Source organism: Trichomycterus rosablanca, chromosome 19, assembly GCF_030014385.1.
Source record: "Trichomycterus rosablanca isolate fTriRos1 chromosome 19, fTriRos1.hap1, whole genome shotgun sequence".
NCBI lineage: Eukaryota > Metazoa > Chordata > Actinopteri > Siluriformes > Trichomycteridae > Trichomycterus > Trichomycterus rosablanca.
The window spans coordinates 1,413,220-1,431,908 of NC_086006.1; the positions used below are offsets into that span (position 1 = coordinate 1,413,220).

The window sequence follows — 18,689 nt, forward strand, 5'->3', positions numbered from 1 at the left end:
TGGTAGTATTGGCTTTTAATAAGTGTTTATTTATGGTGCTTCTCTTGGACGTATTTTATAAGGCATTTGATTAACGCTTACCAGCTAATTAAATTTATAGTTATATTAAGAAAATATGTACACACCCATACTGTCCACTTTACAAAAAATCAGTTAAAAGAAGATAAACTAGTAAACTTTAGTAATGGATATAAATCTTTTTGGTGTTGTATACCCATTTGGATGCCTTTAATTCCCCCTACATTTTAGTCAGTGTGAATTATACAGTGACAATTGGGGGGTCAACTTTATATACTTCATATATTAGCTAATTAAGCAAGGGGTCAAGTATTAATCAGTATTATTTAGGAGAGACAGACCCCCAGTTCACTTTGGCATTGCCCAGCAATAGATTGCCATAATCAGGGTGTATTTCATGGTGGCACTGTACCACTGCAAGCCTAACCAAGATAACAGACCATAAATGCCCAGTGTTTAGACATGCAAATGTTAGGACAGGATGCTCTAAATGTTCATTGTTCTGTGGGTGAAGTGTGTGGTGCCCTGATCGGGGTGTATTTCTGCTTAGTGTTTACATGGTGGTACCGTACTCACTGCAAGCCTAACCAGGATGTAGATATGGCAATAAATGCCCAGTTTTTGTGTGGCACGATGTTCAGACATGTAAAAGCTGGGACTATCTGCTGTAAAATGTTTATGGTTCTGTGGTTGTCAGCAGCTGATGGGTGAAGTGTGTGGTGCCCTGATCAGGGTGATTATTTGGTTTTGTAACAGTTGCCCTGTGCTAATAAACACATTAAAATTTTATTTTAACTCGTTACACTTCCAATGCAGTGTTTTATAGTGATCATGGTGGTTAGAATCAGTTATTGATGATGAGAAAATGTGCTAGTGTGTGATTTTTCTTCCAACCCTGGTGCTAGCTACAGCTCCATTAGCGCTATACATTGGTACAGTAGGTACAGTAGCTACTAGTCAGCAAAATATAATTATTTAAATTTATCCGAATTAAACCTTAATAATTCATTATAATCTGACAGAACACGTAGTGTATATTGAGCATTTTTATGTGTTTTAAGGTTTTGTGTGTGTCCTCCGTGTATAAGCGGTGTACAAGCGCCGCGCATGCGCAGTCAAGCTTTCTCCGCAGCAGGACGGAGCGCTGGTAAGAATAAAACGATTTATTTTATTATCGGCGCCGCTTTTTAAATCGATTTGTTTGCTTCAGGTGCAGAAATATAGTTTAAACTAACATGTTAATGCTGGTTTATAATTAGAAACAAACCCAAAGCAAATATTTTGCTCGGATCTCTTTTTTTCTATTTCTTGTAATTGATATTTTCTAAATAATTAGCCATCAGTGATTAAATGTAATGAAATTTTAAATAAGGCGATTCTTATTCATAGGTTTAGTGAATTTAAAACATCCTTCTGATTGTTTAGACGTTAATTTTTAAGGGTAATTTAATGTGGCTTATTTTGACCCATGTTGTGTGGATTTACTGGATATCGGTTATATTGCTGGTGTAGAAATTTTGCACCTTCATCCATTTTTACTTGAATTTTATTAATAACCTTTATTTTTTAAAAGCCTGATGTGTTTACAGGCTACATTTCAAAATCAAGACATACAGAATGATCATAAAAATGTACTGTACTGGCTGTTTCTATAGGGTGCATATTTATCTTTTATAGCTTATATATATTATAGTATAGATTATATCATAAGCATTTACTGGTCACTTTTAGGGACACCTGCTTATTTATGTGACTATACAAACAGGCGGTCATGTGGCATCAGCTCAGTGCATCAGATTTGACTTAATAACCCTTTAATGGCGTTCCACTAGACTTTGGAACATTACTGCAGGATTCCTGTTTACTGGAGCATTAGTGAGGTGGCATTATGTTACCCAATAATGCTTTAACTGGCATTCCAGTACATTGCAGTGGTGATGAGTGTTTGAAGGCAATGCTACTTGCACAAAGTTGGAAGAGGGATCGTTTTACAGAATGGCACAGTGCAGTAACCAATAGACAATTAAGATCAGCACCAGATCTCCCATCTCCACCAAATGTTGGGCAAAAATCCAGCACCTTGACCACTGAGCTAGGACAGTGGTTGCCCACTACACAATCTAATGGGCAACCACTGTCAGAGCTCAGTGGATTTTTGATCAAATGGTTGCTGGTTTAAGCACCACCAAGTTGCCACCACTGGGCCGCAGTTGTAAATCTTGTGGATTGTAAGTCCTGTGAATGTAAAGTCAGGCTTTCAGGGCATCCAGTCACACCATGGTTATCCATTGGCAGTGTTCTTATACCACTGGGTACTACACATGAAGCTTCCAGTTATGAAGCTCTGAATGAAAAGTTCTTCTGCTCACATTGCTTCTGGATGCAGTTTGGAACACAGTGGTTTTGTTCAGTAAGCTCCTTGACTTTCCACGTCTCGAGATAAAAGCCTGATCTGTTAAATCAAAAGTCTTACATATTAAGGATTTAAGTGCACTGAAGTCCCAAATATGACTTGCTGGAGCTCCGTACACTTGACCATGTGGCCAAAAGTATGTGGACACATGCCAGAAAGCTTGGTGGTCATCCTATTCTGAAACCATGGGCATTAATGTAAGGATGACACTTTTAATAATGCTTGTGTGTGGAATTCTTTGGACAGAACAGCAAGCGTTATGAGAAAAGAGGCACTGCACATCACCTAGATAATACCGTCCTACAGTGAAACATGGTGGCGGCAGCATCGTGCTGCAGAGGTGCTCCTCATCGGCATGACAGGGAAACGGGTATAAATTGAGGGATGGATGGATGCAGCCAAATACAGAAACATCCCTGAAGAGAATCCTACAGAGAGCTCAATCAGACAGGAGTCCAGATAGTTTATGAACCACTGTGTGTATGTATATATGTATATGACCAAAAATGTTTGGATGTACAGTGTATCACAAAAGTGAGTACACCCCTCACATTTCTGCAGATATTTAAGTATATCTTTTCATGGGACAACACTGACAAAATGACACTTTGACACAATGAAAAGTAGTCTGTGTGCAGCTTATATAACAGTGTAAATTTATTTTTCCCTCAAAATAACTCAATATACAGCCATTAATGTCTAAACCACCGGCAACAAAAGTGAGTACACCCCTTAGTGAAAGTTCCTGAAGTGTCAATATTTTGTGTGGCCACCATTATTTCCCAGAACTGCCTTAACTCTCCTGGGCATGGAGTTTACCAGAGCTTCACAGGTTGCCACTGGAATGCTTTTCCACTCCTCCATGACGACATCACGGAGCTGGCGGATATTCGAGACTTTGCACTCCTCCACCTTCCGCTTGAGGATGCCCCAAAGATGTTCTATTGGGTTTAGGTCTGGAGACATGCTTGGCCAGTCCATCACCTTTACCCTCAGCCTCTTCAATAAAGCAGTGGTCGTCTTATAGGTGTGTTTGGGGTCATTATCATGCTGGAACACTGCCCTGCGACCCAGTTTCCGGAGGGAGGGGATCATGCTCTGCTTCAGTATTTCACAGTACATATTGGAGTTCATGTGTCCCTCAATGAAATGTAACTCCCCAACACCTGCTGCACTCATGCAGCCCCAGACCATGGCATTCCTACCACCATGCTTGACTGTAGGCATGACACACTTATCTTTGTACTCCTCACCTGATTGCCGCCACACATGCTTGAGACCATCTGAACCAAACAAATTAATCTTGGTCTCATCAGACCATAGGACATGGTTCCAGTAATCCATGTCCTTTGTTGACATGTCTTCAGCAAACTGTTTGCGGGCTTTCTTGTTTAGAGACTTCAGAAGAGGCTTCCTTCTGGGGTGACAGCCATGCAGACCAATTTGATGTAGTGTGCGGCGTATGGTCTGAGCACTGACAGGCTGACCCCCCACCTTTTCAATCTCTGCAGCAATGCTGACAGCACTCCTGCGCCTATCTTTCAAAGACAGCAGTTGGATGTGACGCTGAGCACGTGCACTCAGCTTCTTTGGACGACCAACGCGAGGTCTGTTCTGAGTGGACCCTGCTCTTTTAAAACGCTGGATGATCTTGGCCACTGTGCTGCAGCTCAGTTTCAGGGTGTTGGCAATCTTCTTGTAGCCTTGGCCATCTTCATGTAGCGCAACAATTCGTCTTTTAAGATCCTCAGAGAGTTCTTTGCCATGAGGTGCCATGTTGGAACTTTCAGTGACCAGTATGAGAGAGTGTGAGAGCTGTACTATTAAATTGAACACACCTGCTCCCTATGCACACCTGAGACCTAGTAACACTAACAAATCACATGACATTTTGGAGGGAAAATGACAAGCAGTGCTCAATTTGGACATTTAGGGGTGTAGTCTCTTAGGGGTGTACTCACTTTTGTTGCCGGTGGTTTAGACATTAATGGCTGTATATTGAGTTATTTTGAGGGAAGAATAAATTTACACTGTTATATAAGCTGCACACAGACTACTTTTCATTGTGTCAAAGTGTCATTTTGTCAGTGTTGTCCCATGAAAAGATATACTTAAATATCTGCAGAAATGTGAGGGGTGTACTTACTTTTGTGATACACTGTATACATGGTTTTAAAGTGAAGTTGTTTGCACTACACTAAGCTGGTTTGTTTCTCTCTCTCTCTCTCTCACACACACTCACACTTACACACTTACACACACACACACACACACACACACACTCACACACACAAACGCGTCTTTAAGGGTCTTGTCATGACTTCCAAAGCGGATGTGGACGTCCTGCCAAAAGATGCAGATGCTCCGTCTGAAAGCAACGGCGCATTCACCACCAAGGACGGTTTGTCCCAGCGGCCGAGACACCAAAATGCCACCGCTATCCTTCTACCAGGTGATTCAGAATTAAATATAGATGGATTAAAATAGATTCTAAATAGTTTAATAAAAAAATAAGGTTTGTTTTTAGTTCTAAATGTCTGATGTTAAACACTTACCTCAAATGACTCTGTGGAACTAAAGCACGTGTAAACCATCACCTTCTGACCTGATTCTTTTCCTCCCAAAGCCTCCGCTCATACGCTGCCGAAGGTGGACGTGTCCCAAACCGCCGCCAAGGAAGTGACCCAGATGGGCGGCACCTGCAGTATCGTCCACGTTCTGGAGTGGAAAGAAGGCATGGCGATCCTACCCGGGAGCAACCTGAAGGTGAGAACGACCCCCCTCGAAACACCCCAGGATTCTTCTTTACCTAAAAGTAACGACTCTTTTATTTTGGTTGTGGTGCAGCTTTGCGTGAGCGACAGCGGGACTCTGGAGGTGATCAGTCAGGGAAAGGTCAGCCCGGCTAACACGCTGACCGACGGGGCTGCAGCGAAAACTGTCGTCAGAGAGCAAAAACAGATGTCCAAACCCGGACCAGATCCACCAGCTCAACCACTGCCAGGTTGTCATTGTTGGGCACTTGAGCAAGGGCCTTAACCCTTTCTTGTTTATACTGATGTACTGTCACAGTACTGTAAGTCGCTGTGGATAAAAGATCAAAAACAGAATCTATCTTCTCCTCTCTAGATGTCCGCGCCGTATCTGCGGAGAACGTTCGGCTCATCAAGGTTCACCCGGAGCTGCAGGAGACCTCAGTCCTGCACAAGAGCAGTGATCAGACATCCAGACGTTCCTACAGTGAGGAGCTACGCCGAGATCCAGGACCCTACAAGTAAAGATCATTTAACCGTGGGGGTGCTCACGACCTGGCCGGGCGTCCAACAGGCAGGGTCGGCTGTGTATGACGGAGGGAGGGGTGATGGGGCTCCTCAATGCATGTGTTTCAGCCCAGGAAGGATCTTATATTGAACTCCTAATATTGTTCTGACCATGTTATCCATGTTCCTCACACACACGTCCATAAACCTCTAACATCATTAATACACAGTTAATAATGTAATAATCATATAACAAGCGTCTTTGGTTATTTATGGATGTTTTAGTTTCCCAGGTACAGATCGGCCTCTGGACCCGGCGGAGCTCTCTCCTGATAGAGAAACGCTGAAGCCGATGAAGAAGAGGAGGAGGAAGGATTATTTAAGCCCCTCTGAGGAAGATTCGGAGCCTGAGGCTGCGGTACGGATTATAAACCTACTCTTCCACTACTGCTTATGGACGTAAATACACTCACAGTCTGTACCAGTCCACCACCGAAGAGTGTGTGTGTGTGGAGGCGGAATGTAGAGCATGATTAGTGTAGAGAGAAACAGCAGCACAATAAAACACTGTAATAATAATAATACAAATAATAATAATAATAATAATATAATGATAGAATAATAATAATATAGTATACTAACAACAACAACAAAAATAATAATGATAAAAATAATTATTATTTATTATTTGTATTATTATTACAATAGTAACAATAATAATTATTATAATAATAGTAATAAAATAATAATAATAATAATAGCAGTAATAACAATAATTAATAAATAATAATAATAATGAAAACATTAAAAATAATAATTATTAACAGTTAAAATAAAAATAATAGTGAATAAATAAATGTTAATTGATAATAATAAAATAATAAATAAAAACAATAATAATAATAATAACAAATTTGTGATAAATACAAATAATAATAATAGTAAATAAATAAATATTAATTGATAATAATAATATAATAAATAAAAACAATAATAATAAATCTGTGATAAATAATAATAATATTAAAATCAGTAATAACAGTAAGTAATTAATAATAATGATAAAAACAATAATAATAATTATTATTAACAGTTAAAATAAAAATAATAGTAAATAAATAAATAATTATAATTGATAATAATATAATAAATAAAAACAATAATAATAATAGTAATAAATCTGTGATAAATAAACAATATATATTTCAATAAATAATGTAAATACTAAACACCAGGGGCTGTGAAACTGTTTAAAGCCAAGGATATCTGTGGACAATGAAATTAAATGTTAAGGATTTTGGGCTGCATATTTGTATTTATTTTCTTGATTATTTAAAAATTATTTTTTAGCGTTTTTTAGCACAATTTCACTGCAGTTTGTATTTGTAATTAGGGGTGTGTCCTGGAATTTAGACTTATTGGCCTCAATTTGGAAACAAAAAAAGTCATTTAGAAAGACACATTTAAAATGGTTACATCTAAAACAGATGTCTGAAGTAAGCACGTGTTGTACAGATGTGAAAGGAAAGTCATTTAATCAGAATGTATTTTTTTGTTTAAGGAGGAGAAACCCCTGAACACCGAGGAGGAGCTGAGGAACACAGGTCTGTGTGCTCGCTGTTTAACCCTGTACTCGTATCGGTGTTTAACCCTGTACTCGTATCGCTGTTTAACCCTGTACTCGTATCGCTGTTTAACCCTGTACTCGTATCGGTGTTTAACCCTGTACTCGTATCGCTGTTTAACCCTGTACTCGTATCGCTGTTTAACCCTGTACTCGTATCGGTGTTTAACCCCGTACTCGTATCGCTGTTTAACCCTGTACTCGTATCGGTGTTTAACCCTGTACTCGTATCGCTGTTTAACCCTGTACTCGTATCGCTGTTTAACCCTGTACTCGTATCGCTGTTTAACCCTGTACTCGTATCGCTGTTTAACCCTGTACTCGTATCGCTGTTTAACCCTGTACTCGTATCGCTGTTTAACCCTGTACTCGTATCGGTGTTTAACCCCGTACTCGTATCGCTGTTTAACCCTGTACTCGTATCGCTGTTTAACCCTGTACTCGTATCGCTGTTTAACCCTGTACTCGTATCGGTGTTTAACCCCGTACTCGTATCGCTGTTTAACCCTGTACTCGTATCGGTGTTTAACCCCGTACTCGTATCGCTGTTTAACCCTGTACTCGTATCGCTGTTTAACCCTGTACTCGTATCGCTGTTTAACCCTGTACTCGTATCGGTGTTTAACCCTGTACTCGTATCGCTGTTTAACCCTGTACTCGTATCGCTGTTTAACCCTGTACTCGTATCGCTGTTTAACCCTGTACTCGTATCGGTGTTTAACCCCGTACTCGTATCGCTGTTTAACCCTGTACTCGTATCGGTGTTTAACCCCGTACTCGTATCGCTGTTTAACCCTGTACTCGTATCGCTGTTTAACCCTGTACTCGTATCGCTGTTTAACCCTGTACTCGTATCGCTGTTTAACCCTGTACTCGTATCGGTGTTTAACCCCGTACTCGTATCGCTGTTTAACCCCGTACTCGTATCGCTGTTTAACCCTGTACTCGTATCGCTGTTTAACCCTGTACTCGTATCGGTGTTTAACCCCGTACTCGTATCGCTGTTTAACCCTGTACTCGTATCGCTGTTTAACCCTGTACTCGTATCGCTGTTTAACCCTGTACTCGTATCGGTGTTTAACCCCGTACTCGTATTGGTGTTTAATCCAGCTGTTGAAGATTTTCTGAGCTGCGTGTCGATCTGTGCAGGTACGACCGAGGTTAAAACCGAGTCGTGGTCATGGTCGCAGTACCTGGAGGAGCAGAAGGCCATCTCGGCTCCAGCTAAACTCTTTCAGCAGGTACTGATTGCAAGTTTGAATCTCAGGTGTGCTCACAGCCAGCCGGGCGCCTATACAGACAACGACTGGCTGGTCTAAGGGTGGGATTTCCGGAGGGGGTTCCTCATAACTGCTGCAGTTACGACCTCTGCTGGCTGATCGATGGCGCTGCACAGAGACGGGGGATAATAGAGATCAGTTTGTGACTCTCCGTGCGCGATACGGATCTCCGTATGAACCAGTCTGGTGCAGGTGAAAAGAAGCGGTGTGTTAATTATGGTGGAGGGGAATTGGATATGACTAAATTGGGAGGAAAAATGAGTTAAACACTAAATGATCGTAGGCTCTTTAGGACTCCCAACCTAGACTAGACTAGAATGTATGTTTTATTTATTTATTCATATTTTTAATGTTCTTCTCAAATTTTCCTCCTAATCTGGTCATATCCAATTCCCGGATGGTATTTCACCTCTACTCCTGACCGAGGAGGGTCGTGACTAACACACGCCCCCTCCGACATGTGTGAGTTTATATGGAGATCCGTATCGCGCACGGAGAGTCTGCATGATCTCCGATATCCCACGTCTCTGTGCAGTACCACCGATCAGCCAGCAGAGGTCGTAACTGCAGCAGTCACGAGTCATGACCAGTTTGTACAGCCGAATAAAACACCGACTGTTCTGTGTTTAAAGTCACAGAGAGTTCCTGAACACCCGAACCACTTCAGCCAGGGCATGAAGCTAGAGGGCATCGACCCACAGCACCCCTCCATGTACTTCGTCCTGACCGTGGCTGAGGTACGGCGCCGTGTGTGTGTGTGTAATTCTGATCTTCCAGAGTGTCCGGTAATTTTCATCGTCCGTTCTCTCCTCAGGTCTGTGGGTTCAGGCTGCGTCTCCATTTCGACAGCTACTCGGAGTGTCACGATTTCTGGGTCAACGCCAGCAGCCCCGATATTCATCCGGCCGGGTGGTGCGAGCGCACTGGGCACAAACTACACACTCCGAAAGGTCGACCACACCCAATAATACACGATTTTGGTATCCGAAATGGTCTAGATGTTCACTAAAGGCGACCCTTGTTGTCCGGGTTGGTGTTACAGGGTGTAAGGAGGAGGAGTTCTCCTGGTCCGGCTACTTAAAGCTCACCAAAGCACAAGCAGCACCAAGTGACCTGTTCTCCAACCCAGACCCAGTAAGCGACTCAGGCTTAACATGAATAAAGCTTTACGTACTAAATAACGACACAGGAACACCAAACTTCTCTCAATTATTAGTGATCAGAAGTGCTCAGGTTCGTCTTTTCAGCAGTAATGAACACTTATGATCAGGTTAATTAAAAGAAGTTTAGTGTTTCTGGGTCATTATTTTAGTACATTGCTACCTTGGAACTCAGTCGGTTCCGGGAGTGGCGTCAAGTTTTAAAGACGTTGAGTTTTAAGGTATTTTTTCCCATAAGGATGTTTGGGGAACCTGTTAATGCATCCATGGTCCCGTGGAGCTGCAGATATTTTAGTCTCATATACAATAATGAGGTTGTTTTTGACACTTAAACACTGAAAATAACACAAATATAATATAAACACACTGAAATACAGTTAAAAACAGTTAAAAATCAATAAAAAATACAATAAAAGCTGCACTTTAGTTTTACTTATTTATTGTTTCCTGATGCTTCTTAATGGTGGAGATGCTCGATGTTGGAATACCGTATTCCCTTCAGCACCGGCACATTCACATGAGAAGCTGTTGTGCCGTTATTTCCTATGAAGTGTGACGGCGGTGCACAAAACCTAACGTGACTTATTGTAGTAAAACAGCGAGTGAGGAATGTGATTAGTGGAGGAACTTATGAGCAGTAATAATGAAGAGAAGTTTAGTGCTCCTGTCTCCTTCTTTTACTACATTAAACCACGTTAAGCTTTATTTTCAACCAGAAGCGTTTTAGACTCTGGGAGAAGCTGATTCTGATTCTCACCATTTCTCAGAAGCTCGAGCTGTAACACAAGTTTAAAAGTGAAACAGGGAGGAGAATCCAGATAAACACAGATACATGTGGAGCTGTAACCCTGGATCTGACGCTTATTCCACACTGATGCAGATTCAGCTCAGATTCACATGCTGATGATGTTTTACCGCACCGCTCAAGTCGAGTGCTGAACAAAGCACAAAACGCTCCTCGACGTTTATTAACTGGGTTTCTTTTCTCAGTCGGACGAGGAGCACGGCTTCGAGGTGGGCCTGAAGCTGGAGGCGGTGGACCGCATGAACCCGTCTCTCATCTGCGTGGCCACGGTGACGGACGTGGTGGGCAGGCGCTTCCTGGTGCACTTCGACAACTGGGACGACACGTACGATTACTGGTGCGTTTCGGATCCGCCGCTGTACGCGTGTAACAAAATGCATGTCTGTCTACATGTCTGGTGTTTCCCTTGTTCTCTCAGTCTAGTCATATCCAATTCCCATGTGGAATTTCCTCCACTGGTGCACACCCTGACGGAAGAGGGTCGTACCAAACACGTGTGCAGTAGCTGACCGCTTCTTTTCACCTGCACTGGTCATATAAAGATCCGTATAGCGTACGGAGAGTCACGCACTGATCTCCGTTATTCCCTGTCTCAGTGCAGGCGCCATTGATCGCAAAGCTGATATTCAAACCCTCGAGCGCCGGTAGACTAAGGATTTATTTATTTATTTATTTATTATTATTATTTATACAGAGTTTATACAGACTAAACTAGAACAAAGCACAATTTTGCACTGCTCATGAGTCCAGTTTTATTTATTACTGAGCTACGTAGGTCATTAAATCTTTAATATATGATTATGAATGTATTTATTATTACGATAAAAAATTTTTTTATATTTGTTGTGTACTTTTAAAGGTGTGATGCTAGAAGTCCGTACATTCACCCCATTGGTTGGTGCAAAGAGAAAAGCCTCCCACTCACCCCTCCACAAGGTGACCGTCCTCACGTTATTCCACACATGAGAGTTAATCATCTGCAGAACATAAATAATCCATTTTAACACCGGGTGTGAACTAAACAAACTACGTGGGTGTCCACATACTTCTGGCCTTGTAGTGTAAGTTAGATTTAAGTGTTATTTAGATGTAAGAAAATGAATGTGTCATGTAACCGTCACAGACTATCCCGATCTGGGCCGGTTTTCCTGGGAGCGCTACCTGGATGAGACCGGATCGACGGCGGTGCCTGCAGAGGCCTTCAAAACGGTACGGGTACCATCCACCACCCCAAACTGCTCACATCCCAAACTACAAAATATCATAAAGATATAAAGGATGGGCATGTTTTATTTATTTATTCATTTATGTATTTATTTTGGTGTAGCGTCCTCCTCACGGCTTCCAGGAGAACATGAAGCTGGAGGCGGTGGATAAGAGGAGTCCGGCGCTCGTCCGTGTGGCCACTGTGCAGGAAGTGGACGTTCACAGGATCAAGGTCAGCGAGTCTGGATGATCTAAACCGCTTCAGAGTCGGATTCATGATTCTGATCCTGAATTTTGGAAGCTTTAATGGTTCTTATGAACTGATTATAATAAAAGAACTTAAATTCCTGTTTTATTTTTTGACTGTACATAAACACTGTGGTTATAACCTGTTATAACCCTCAGATCCATTTCAACGGCTGGAGTCACATGTACGACGAGTGGGTGGACGCGGATCATCCTGACATTTACCCGGCCGGGTGGTGCGAGGGCACGGGTCACCCTTTAACCCCCCCACCCTCCTCCTCCCTCAGCGACGTTCTACAGTTCGGTGAGAATCACACGCCGTCATTATTCTGTACACATCAGTGTCAGCAGGAGTTCATTTTAGGTATGATTCTGACGTTCTCCCCCTGACCTTCTCCTCTTGACATTCTCTTCCTGACGTTCTCCTCCTGACGTTCTCCTTCAGGTCCTGGGGAGAACATGATCGCAGCTCAGCCAAGTTTCACCCCGGCACCTTGTAAAAGCAGCCCGAACCCCCGCAGCACCTCCAAGTACAGCTTCCACAACAGGTAATAATAATAATATGAATATAAATAATAACAACAATAATAATAATAATAATAATGATATTAATTAATATTATTAATAATATTGTTATTAATAACACCAATAAATTATTATATAATAACAATAATAATTATGTTATAAAAATAATAATAAAAATCACTACTAATAAAAATGTTGTAATCATAATTATTAATAATAATAATGTTAAAAATAATAATAATATAGCAATAAATACTACTACTAATAATAATAATTATAATTTAAAAACATAACGATAATAATTAAAAGACGAATAACAATAAATAATAATAATAATTATAATTATTAAAATAAAAAAATAAAAATAACAATAATAATAAGAAGAAAAACAAGAATAATAATATAACAATAAATAAAAAACTGTATAATACTGTTGAAAAATAAAAAATAATAATAACAAATAATAATAATTATAGTAATAATTAAAAAATAAAAATAACAATAATTATTATAATAAATTTATTAATTAATAATACTGTTAAAAATAATAATAACAATAATTAAACAAATACAAATAATAATAATAACAATAAATAAAACAATTTATAATACTGTTAAAAAATAATAACAATAAATAATAATTATTATAATAATAGTTAAAAAATAAAAATAACAATAATAATAGTAGTAAGAATAATAATAATAATAACACCGAGAGAGTGTGAGGATCAAATCTCAGGGATGATATTTGTAGGTCAGCAGGTTTTCTCCTATAGTGACCTTTGCTGGCTGTTCGGGGCACTGGCTCAAAAAGTGGAGGTTTGAGTAGAGCATAATGCGACTGCTTTTGACTGGATGGGCACAAATTCCCATACACAGACATACAACATTTAAAGTCTTGTGAGAAGCTCACACAGAGGTCACTGTATATGGGAAGCCCGACAAGCTCACGGTCAGGTGTCCGAATACTTTTGGTCATGTAGTATAAGTGTGTGTAAGTGTGTGTTTATGTAAGTGTGATTTACTCTGTGTGTGTAAAACAGGAAGTGTCCCACTCCTGGATGTGATGGCTCGGGTCATGTGACCGGACGCTTCACAGCCCATCACTGTATATCTGGCTGCCCGCTGGCCGAGAGGAATCAGGGTCGGGTCAAGGTGGACCTGTCGGACACTGAGGGACCCAAACGGAACCACTTCGTGTTCGGACCGAGGGCTAAAAAATCACGTTACCACGGCAGGTAATAAAATCATCAGTAACACGGTGATCACAAATCCTGACTTTAATATTAATCCTCTGTTTCCTTTGTTTAGGATCGGTCGTCCTCCAAAATACAGAAAAACCCAACAGAGAACATACCAAAGTGAGTCTGGTCATTTTTAACTGATCAGGAGTGTCAGCATGGTTATGAGTAGCCTGTATAAAAGGATTCAGATTTTCAAATCACAATTATAATTTAGTTCTTCATGTGAGCTTTTAAATACACACTATATGGTCAAAAGTATTTGGACGCTGACCGTGAGCTTACCGGACATACTGTATCTTTTTAGCTATAACAGCAGCCGCTCTTCTGAGAAGCTTCTCACAAGACTTTAATATATATATATATTTTTTGTATATACGTATATACTGTATGTATACTGTATATATATATATATACTATATATGTAATATATATTTAATATAACAATAATAATAATATTTTCCCTGTGTTTCAGGCCTGTCTACAGACAGCGTGTATCCGTCACTGTTCATGTCGGCGCTGACGGCCAGTTCAGATCGAACCCTGTCGCTCTGCTGGGAGCAGCACTGCAAACTCCTGCCCGGCATCGCCGGGATCCACGCCGGTCAAGTAGCTACGTGGAGCATCGACGAGGTAGATCACCACACAGGTCATTTCATCTTGGTTTAATGTAAAACTAACTCACTCACTCACTAACTTATTCACTCACTCACTCAATCACTCATTCACTTACTAACTCACTTACTCGCCCAGGGTCAGGGGGGGTGCTGGAGTTTACCCAGCTCTCAATGGGCACAAGGCACACAGAAACACCCTGGACAAGGCGCCAGTCCATCGCAGGACAGACACACAAACACATTCACATGTCTTTTTGCTGTGGGAGGAAACCGGAGCACCCGGAGGAAACCCACATGGTCACAGGGAGAACATGCCAATTCCACAATCAGCTTATTTTAAATAAAAAGTGCAATAAAATATGAAGCAGCGTTTCAGGAGAGCCGGACTCGTCCTCACCTGTGTTTTATTTATTTATTTTTTGTGCAGGTCTTTGGTTTCGTGCAGAATCTCACAGGCTGTGAAGAGCAAGCGCAGCTTTTTAAAGACGAAGTGAGTTCATGTGATATTAAAACTGTTTCCTCCAAGAATAAATAAATATATAAATATATATACTGTATATCAATATAAATATAAATATATAAAAATATAAATATATATATATATATATATATATGTAAAAATATAAATGTATAAATATAAATATGTAAAAATATAAATATTTAAAAATATAAATATATACAAATATAAATGTATGAAAATATATAAAATATAAAAATATAAATATATAAATATAATTATATAACAATATAAAAATATAAAAATATAAATATATCTAAAATATAAAATTATAAAAAATATCAATATATAAGAATATAAATATGTAAAATATAAAAATATAAAAATATATATAATATAATATATAAAATATAAACATAAAAATATATCAAATATAAAAATTATAAAATATAAAATATAAATACATAAAAATATATGAAATATATAAATATAAAAATATATAAAATACAAAAATATATAAAAATAAGTATATAAAAAATAAAAATATAAATATATAAATATAACGTTCCTCTGCAGATGATCGACGGAGAAGCTTTCCTCCTCCTCACTCAGAGCGACATGGTGAAGATCATGAGTATAAAGCTGGGACCGGCGCTCAAGATCTACAACTCCATCCTCATGTTCAAGAGCACCGACGAGGGACTGTGAGGACCCGTGTGAGACGTACCCATCTCCCCATCCTGTGTTCGGTGTTGACTGCTGTCCTCACCACAGAGAGAGAGAAATCGTTCACTACTGTTCACTACTGCTGACATCTGGGGATCCAGGGTTCGAATCTCAGCGGTGCTATCAGCCAATCAGTTGCCTCGCCCTCAGACAGACGCCCGACCGGCTGATAGCACCGCTGATTATTCGAACCCTGGATCCCAGCAACAGTGTCGAACAAAACGAAACCTTCATGGTCAGTAGCTCAGTGGTTAAAACACTGGACTGGTGATCAGAAGGTTGTTGGTTCCAGCCCTCCCACCACCACCAAATTCACTCTTGGGCCCCTGAGCAAGGTCCCGAAATTGAACTAGCTCTTATTTATGTGTCCAGTCTTTTAACTGGTCGTGTACATCCAACTTACGTTCCCAGTTTCACTTCACCAGCTGTACTGGTGGTGCAGGACCAGTGTTCATCCAACACGACCAGCAGAGCCACCCAGAACAGAAAAGGAACACGGAGGAACACCGAGGAACACCGAGGAACTCAGAGGAACACGAAGGAACTCAGAGGATCACAGAGGAACTCAGAGGAACACAGAGGAACACAGAGGAACACAGAGGAACAAGAAGGAACACAGAGGAACACAGAGGAACACAGAGGAACAAGAAGGAACACAGAGGAACAAGAAGGAACACAGAGGAGCACAGAGGAACACAGAGGAACAAGAAGGAACACAGAGGAACACAGAGGAGCACAGAGGAACAAGAAGGAACACAGAGGAACAGGGGGAACACAAAGGAACTCAGAGGAACAAGAAGGAACACAGAGGAACAGGGGGAACAAGAAGGAACACAGAGGAACAAGAAGGAACACAGAGGAACAGGGGGAACAAGAAGGAACACAGAGGAACAGGGGGAACAAGAACGAACACAGAGAAACACAGAGGAACATGAAGGAACACAGAGGAACAAGAGGAACTCAGAGGAACAAGAAGGAAAACAGAGGACCATAAAGGAACACAAAGGAACTCAGAGGAACTCAGAGGAACATGAAGGAACTCAGAGGAACTCAGAGGAACATGAAGGAACTCAGAGGAACATGAAGGAACACAGAGGAACACGGAAGAACATGAAGGAAGGAACACGGAGGAACATGAAGGAACACGGAGGAACACCGAGGAACTCAGAGGAACATAAAGGAACACAAGGAACACAGAGTCAGCCGTGTGACGGAGAGTCTGTAACCCTGTAGTTAGTATGTAGTGTTGTAGTTTTAGCACTTTTGTATCTGTGAAGATGTTTTACATGACAGTGAGACGAGCGCTCATTAAAATGAGTGACTCCGGTGCTACCACGTCTTGATACGGACGCCCGACCACGGGCACGCCACTGGGACGCCCCGTTTCTGAGAAGCTTCTCACCTAAGAGGACTTTGAAGTGTGTCTGCGTGTGGGAATTTGTGCCCTTTCGGTCAAAAGATGACAGCGTTTCTGTGGCTGGGCGCTGATGCTGGTTTAGTTGTTCTGGTTCATTCTGCGCAGGAATATTATATAGAATATAATAAACCTTCCCAGAAGAGCGGGGACTGTTATAGATTCAAGAAGGAGTGGGGGAAGGACCTTCATACTGGTGCTCGTGGTTTTTAAATGGTACACCCAACAAGCTCACAGTACCTTGACCTCTGAGCTACCAGTGACCAAAAGTATTTGGACGCCTGACCACGGGTTGCTAGATATGCTATTAAAACAAAGCTTTAGGGAAGGTCCTTTCATATAATGACTCACATAAATTCAGTAATCAGACGGGGCGTCCGGATACTTTTGTCCATGCAGCGTGTTAATTATGCACTTTATATGATCTGCCACTGAGTGGTGCAAACGCACATCCTGAGCCAAGCGAGTCCGCCGCCTTCAGACGCTTCCCAGAATCCCTTTCCTTTTCTGTCTGATACTGAATGTCGCCCGGACTGTTTATCTGTCGTGATGTGAAAGCGCGTCTGACGCGTCATGTCGATCTGTGAGCGTTTCTCTGTCCGGCGGGAAAACGAAAACGTCCTGATGATCATGTACAAAATAAATAAATAAATAAAATAATAAAACTTGAAACCTGATAATCAGCTCGTCGTGCTCGGCTGTAACGTTTCTGATCGTCTCATAACGCACAGCAGAAGGAAGTCGGGACAAACTTGATAAGGGGCCGAGTGGGTTACTCTGGCGTTCATTATCTCTCACACACACACACACACACACACTGCTGTTTAAGAGATTACACACACTGCTGTTTAAGAGATTACACACACACACACACACACACACAGCTCCTTCGTCGTGCTCTTAAGTTGATCATTCACTTGAACCCTTGACATTCGCTCCCAGCACCACAAGCAGGAACTTATTTCCTAACAATGCACATCGGCTACACGGTGAAAACACTCGGTCCACAGAGAAGAGTTCCACACGCCACACACACAGGTAAGCTCTCCAGCACTCCCGGTCTTACACAAACTCACCACGTATTTAGCCGTCGCCACAGCGGATTACTCTGGTCCGTTTTTAAGCCGGACGCCCTTCCTGATTTCCTATTTCTATCCGGGCTTGGGACTTGTGTATGGGTCTTCTAGTAGCTAGGCTGTTTAGGCAAAGCCCGACCGGCCGATAGCACCGCTGAGGATTTGAACCCTGGATTCCAGACGTAATGAACTTTACCACTATGCCAGCCAAGCACCATGATGATGCTTTGCTAAGCCATAGTACATTCAGGATCCTATTTTGTATTTTTTATATAATAATTAAAAGAAATCACATACACCGACTAGGCATAACATTATGACCACTGAACGGTGAAGTGAATAACACTGATTATCTCTTCATCACGGCACCTGTTAGTAGGTGGGATATATTATGCAGCAGGTGAACATTTGATCCTCAGAGTTGATGTTAGAAGCAGAAAAATGGGTGAGCGTGAGGATCGTAGCCAGTATGATGAGGACCAAATTGTGGACCTGTTCCATAAAGGACATAAACACGCTCGGTTTAGAGTCCACGTCAGTGTTATCGGTGCGACTGCTTCTACCGAGTCCAGAGGCGAGCCAGGGTGCAACTCTGTCAACAAACTAAGAAACTCTCGACCC

General features: G+C 41.1%; 1 protein-coding gene across 1 annotated transcript; it reads left to right on the forward strand.

Annotated features, from left to right (window-relative positions):
* The first annotated feature begins 1,150 nt into the window (after positions 1-1,150).
* l3mbtl1 (L3MBTL histone methyl-lysine binding protein 1) lies at positions 1,151-17,664 on the forward strand. Its single transcript, XM_063015356.1, has 22 exons — positions 1,151-1,165; positions 4,739-4,883; positions 5,058-5,197; positions 5,279-5,435; positions 5,561-5,705; positions 5,977-6,109; positions 7,253-7,295; positions 8,465-8,556; positions 9,228-9,332; positions 9,410-9,545; positions 9,638-9,729; positions 10,746-10,897; positions 11,420-11,496; positions 11,684-11,769; positions 11,888-11,998; positions 12,172-12,316; positions 12,458-12,560; positions 13,581-13,775; positions 13,849-13,898; positions 14,254-14,411; positions 14,823-14,885; positions 15,429-17,664. Exons 2-22 carry the CDS (start codon positions 4,748-4,750, stop codon positions 15,558-15,560), a joined length of 2,451 nt encoding a protein of 816 aa, XP_062871426.1. The 5' UTR covers positions 1,151-1,165; positions 4,739-4,747; the 3' UTR covers positions 15,561-17,664.
* The last annotated feature ends 1,025 nt before the right edge of the window (positions 17,665-18,689 follow it).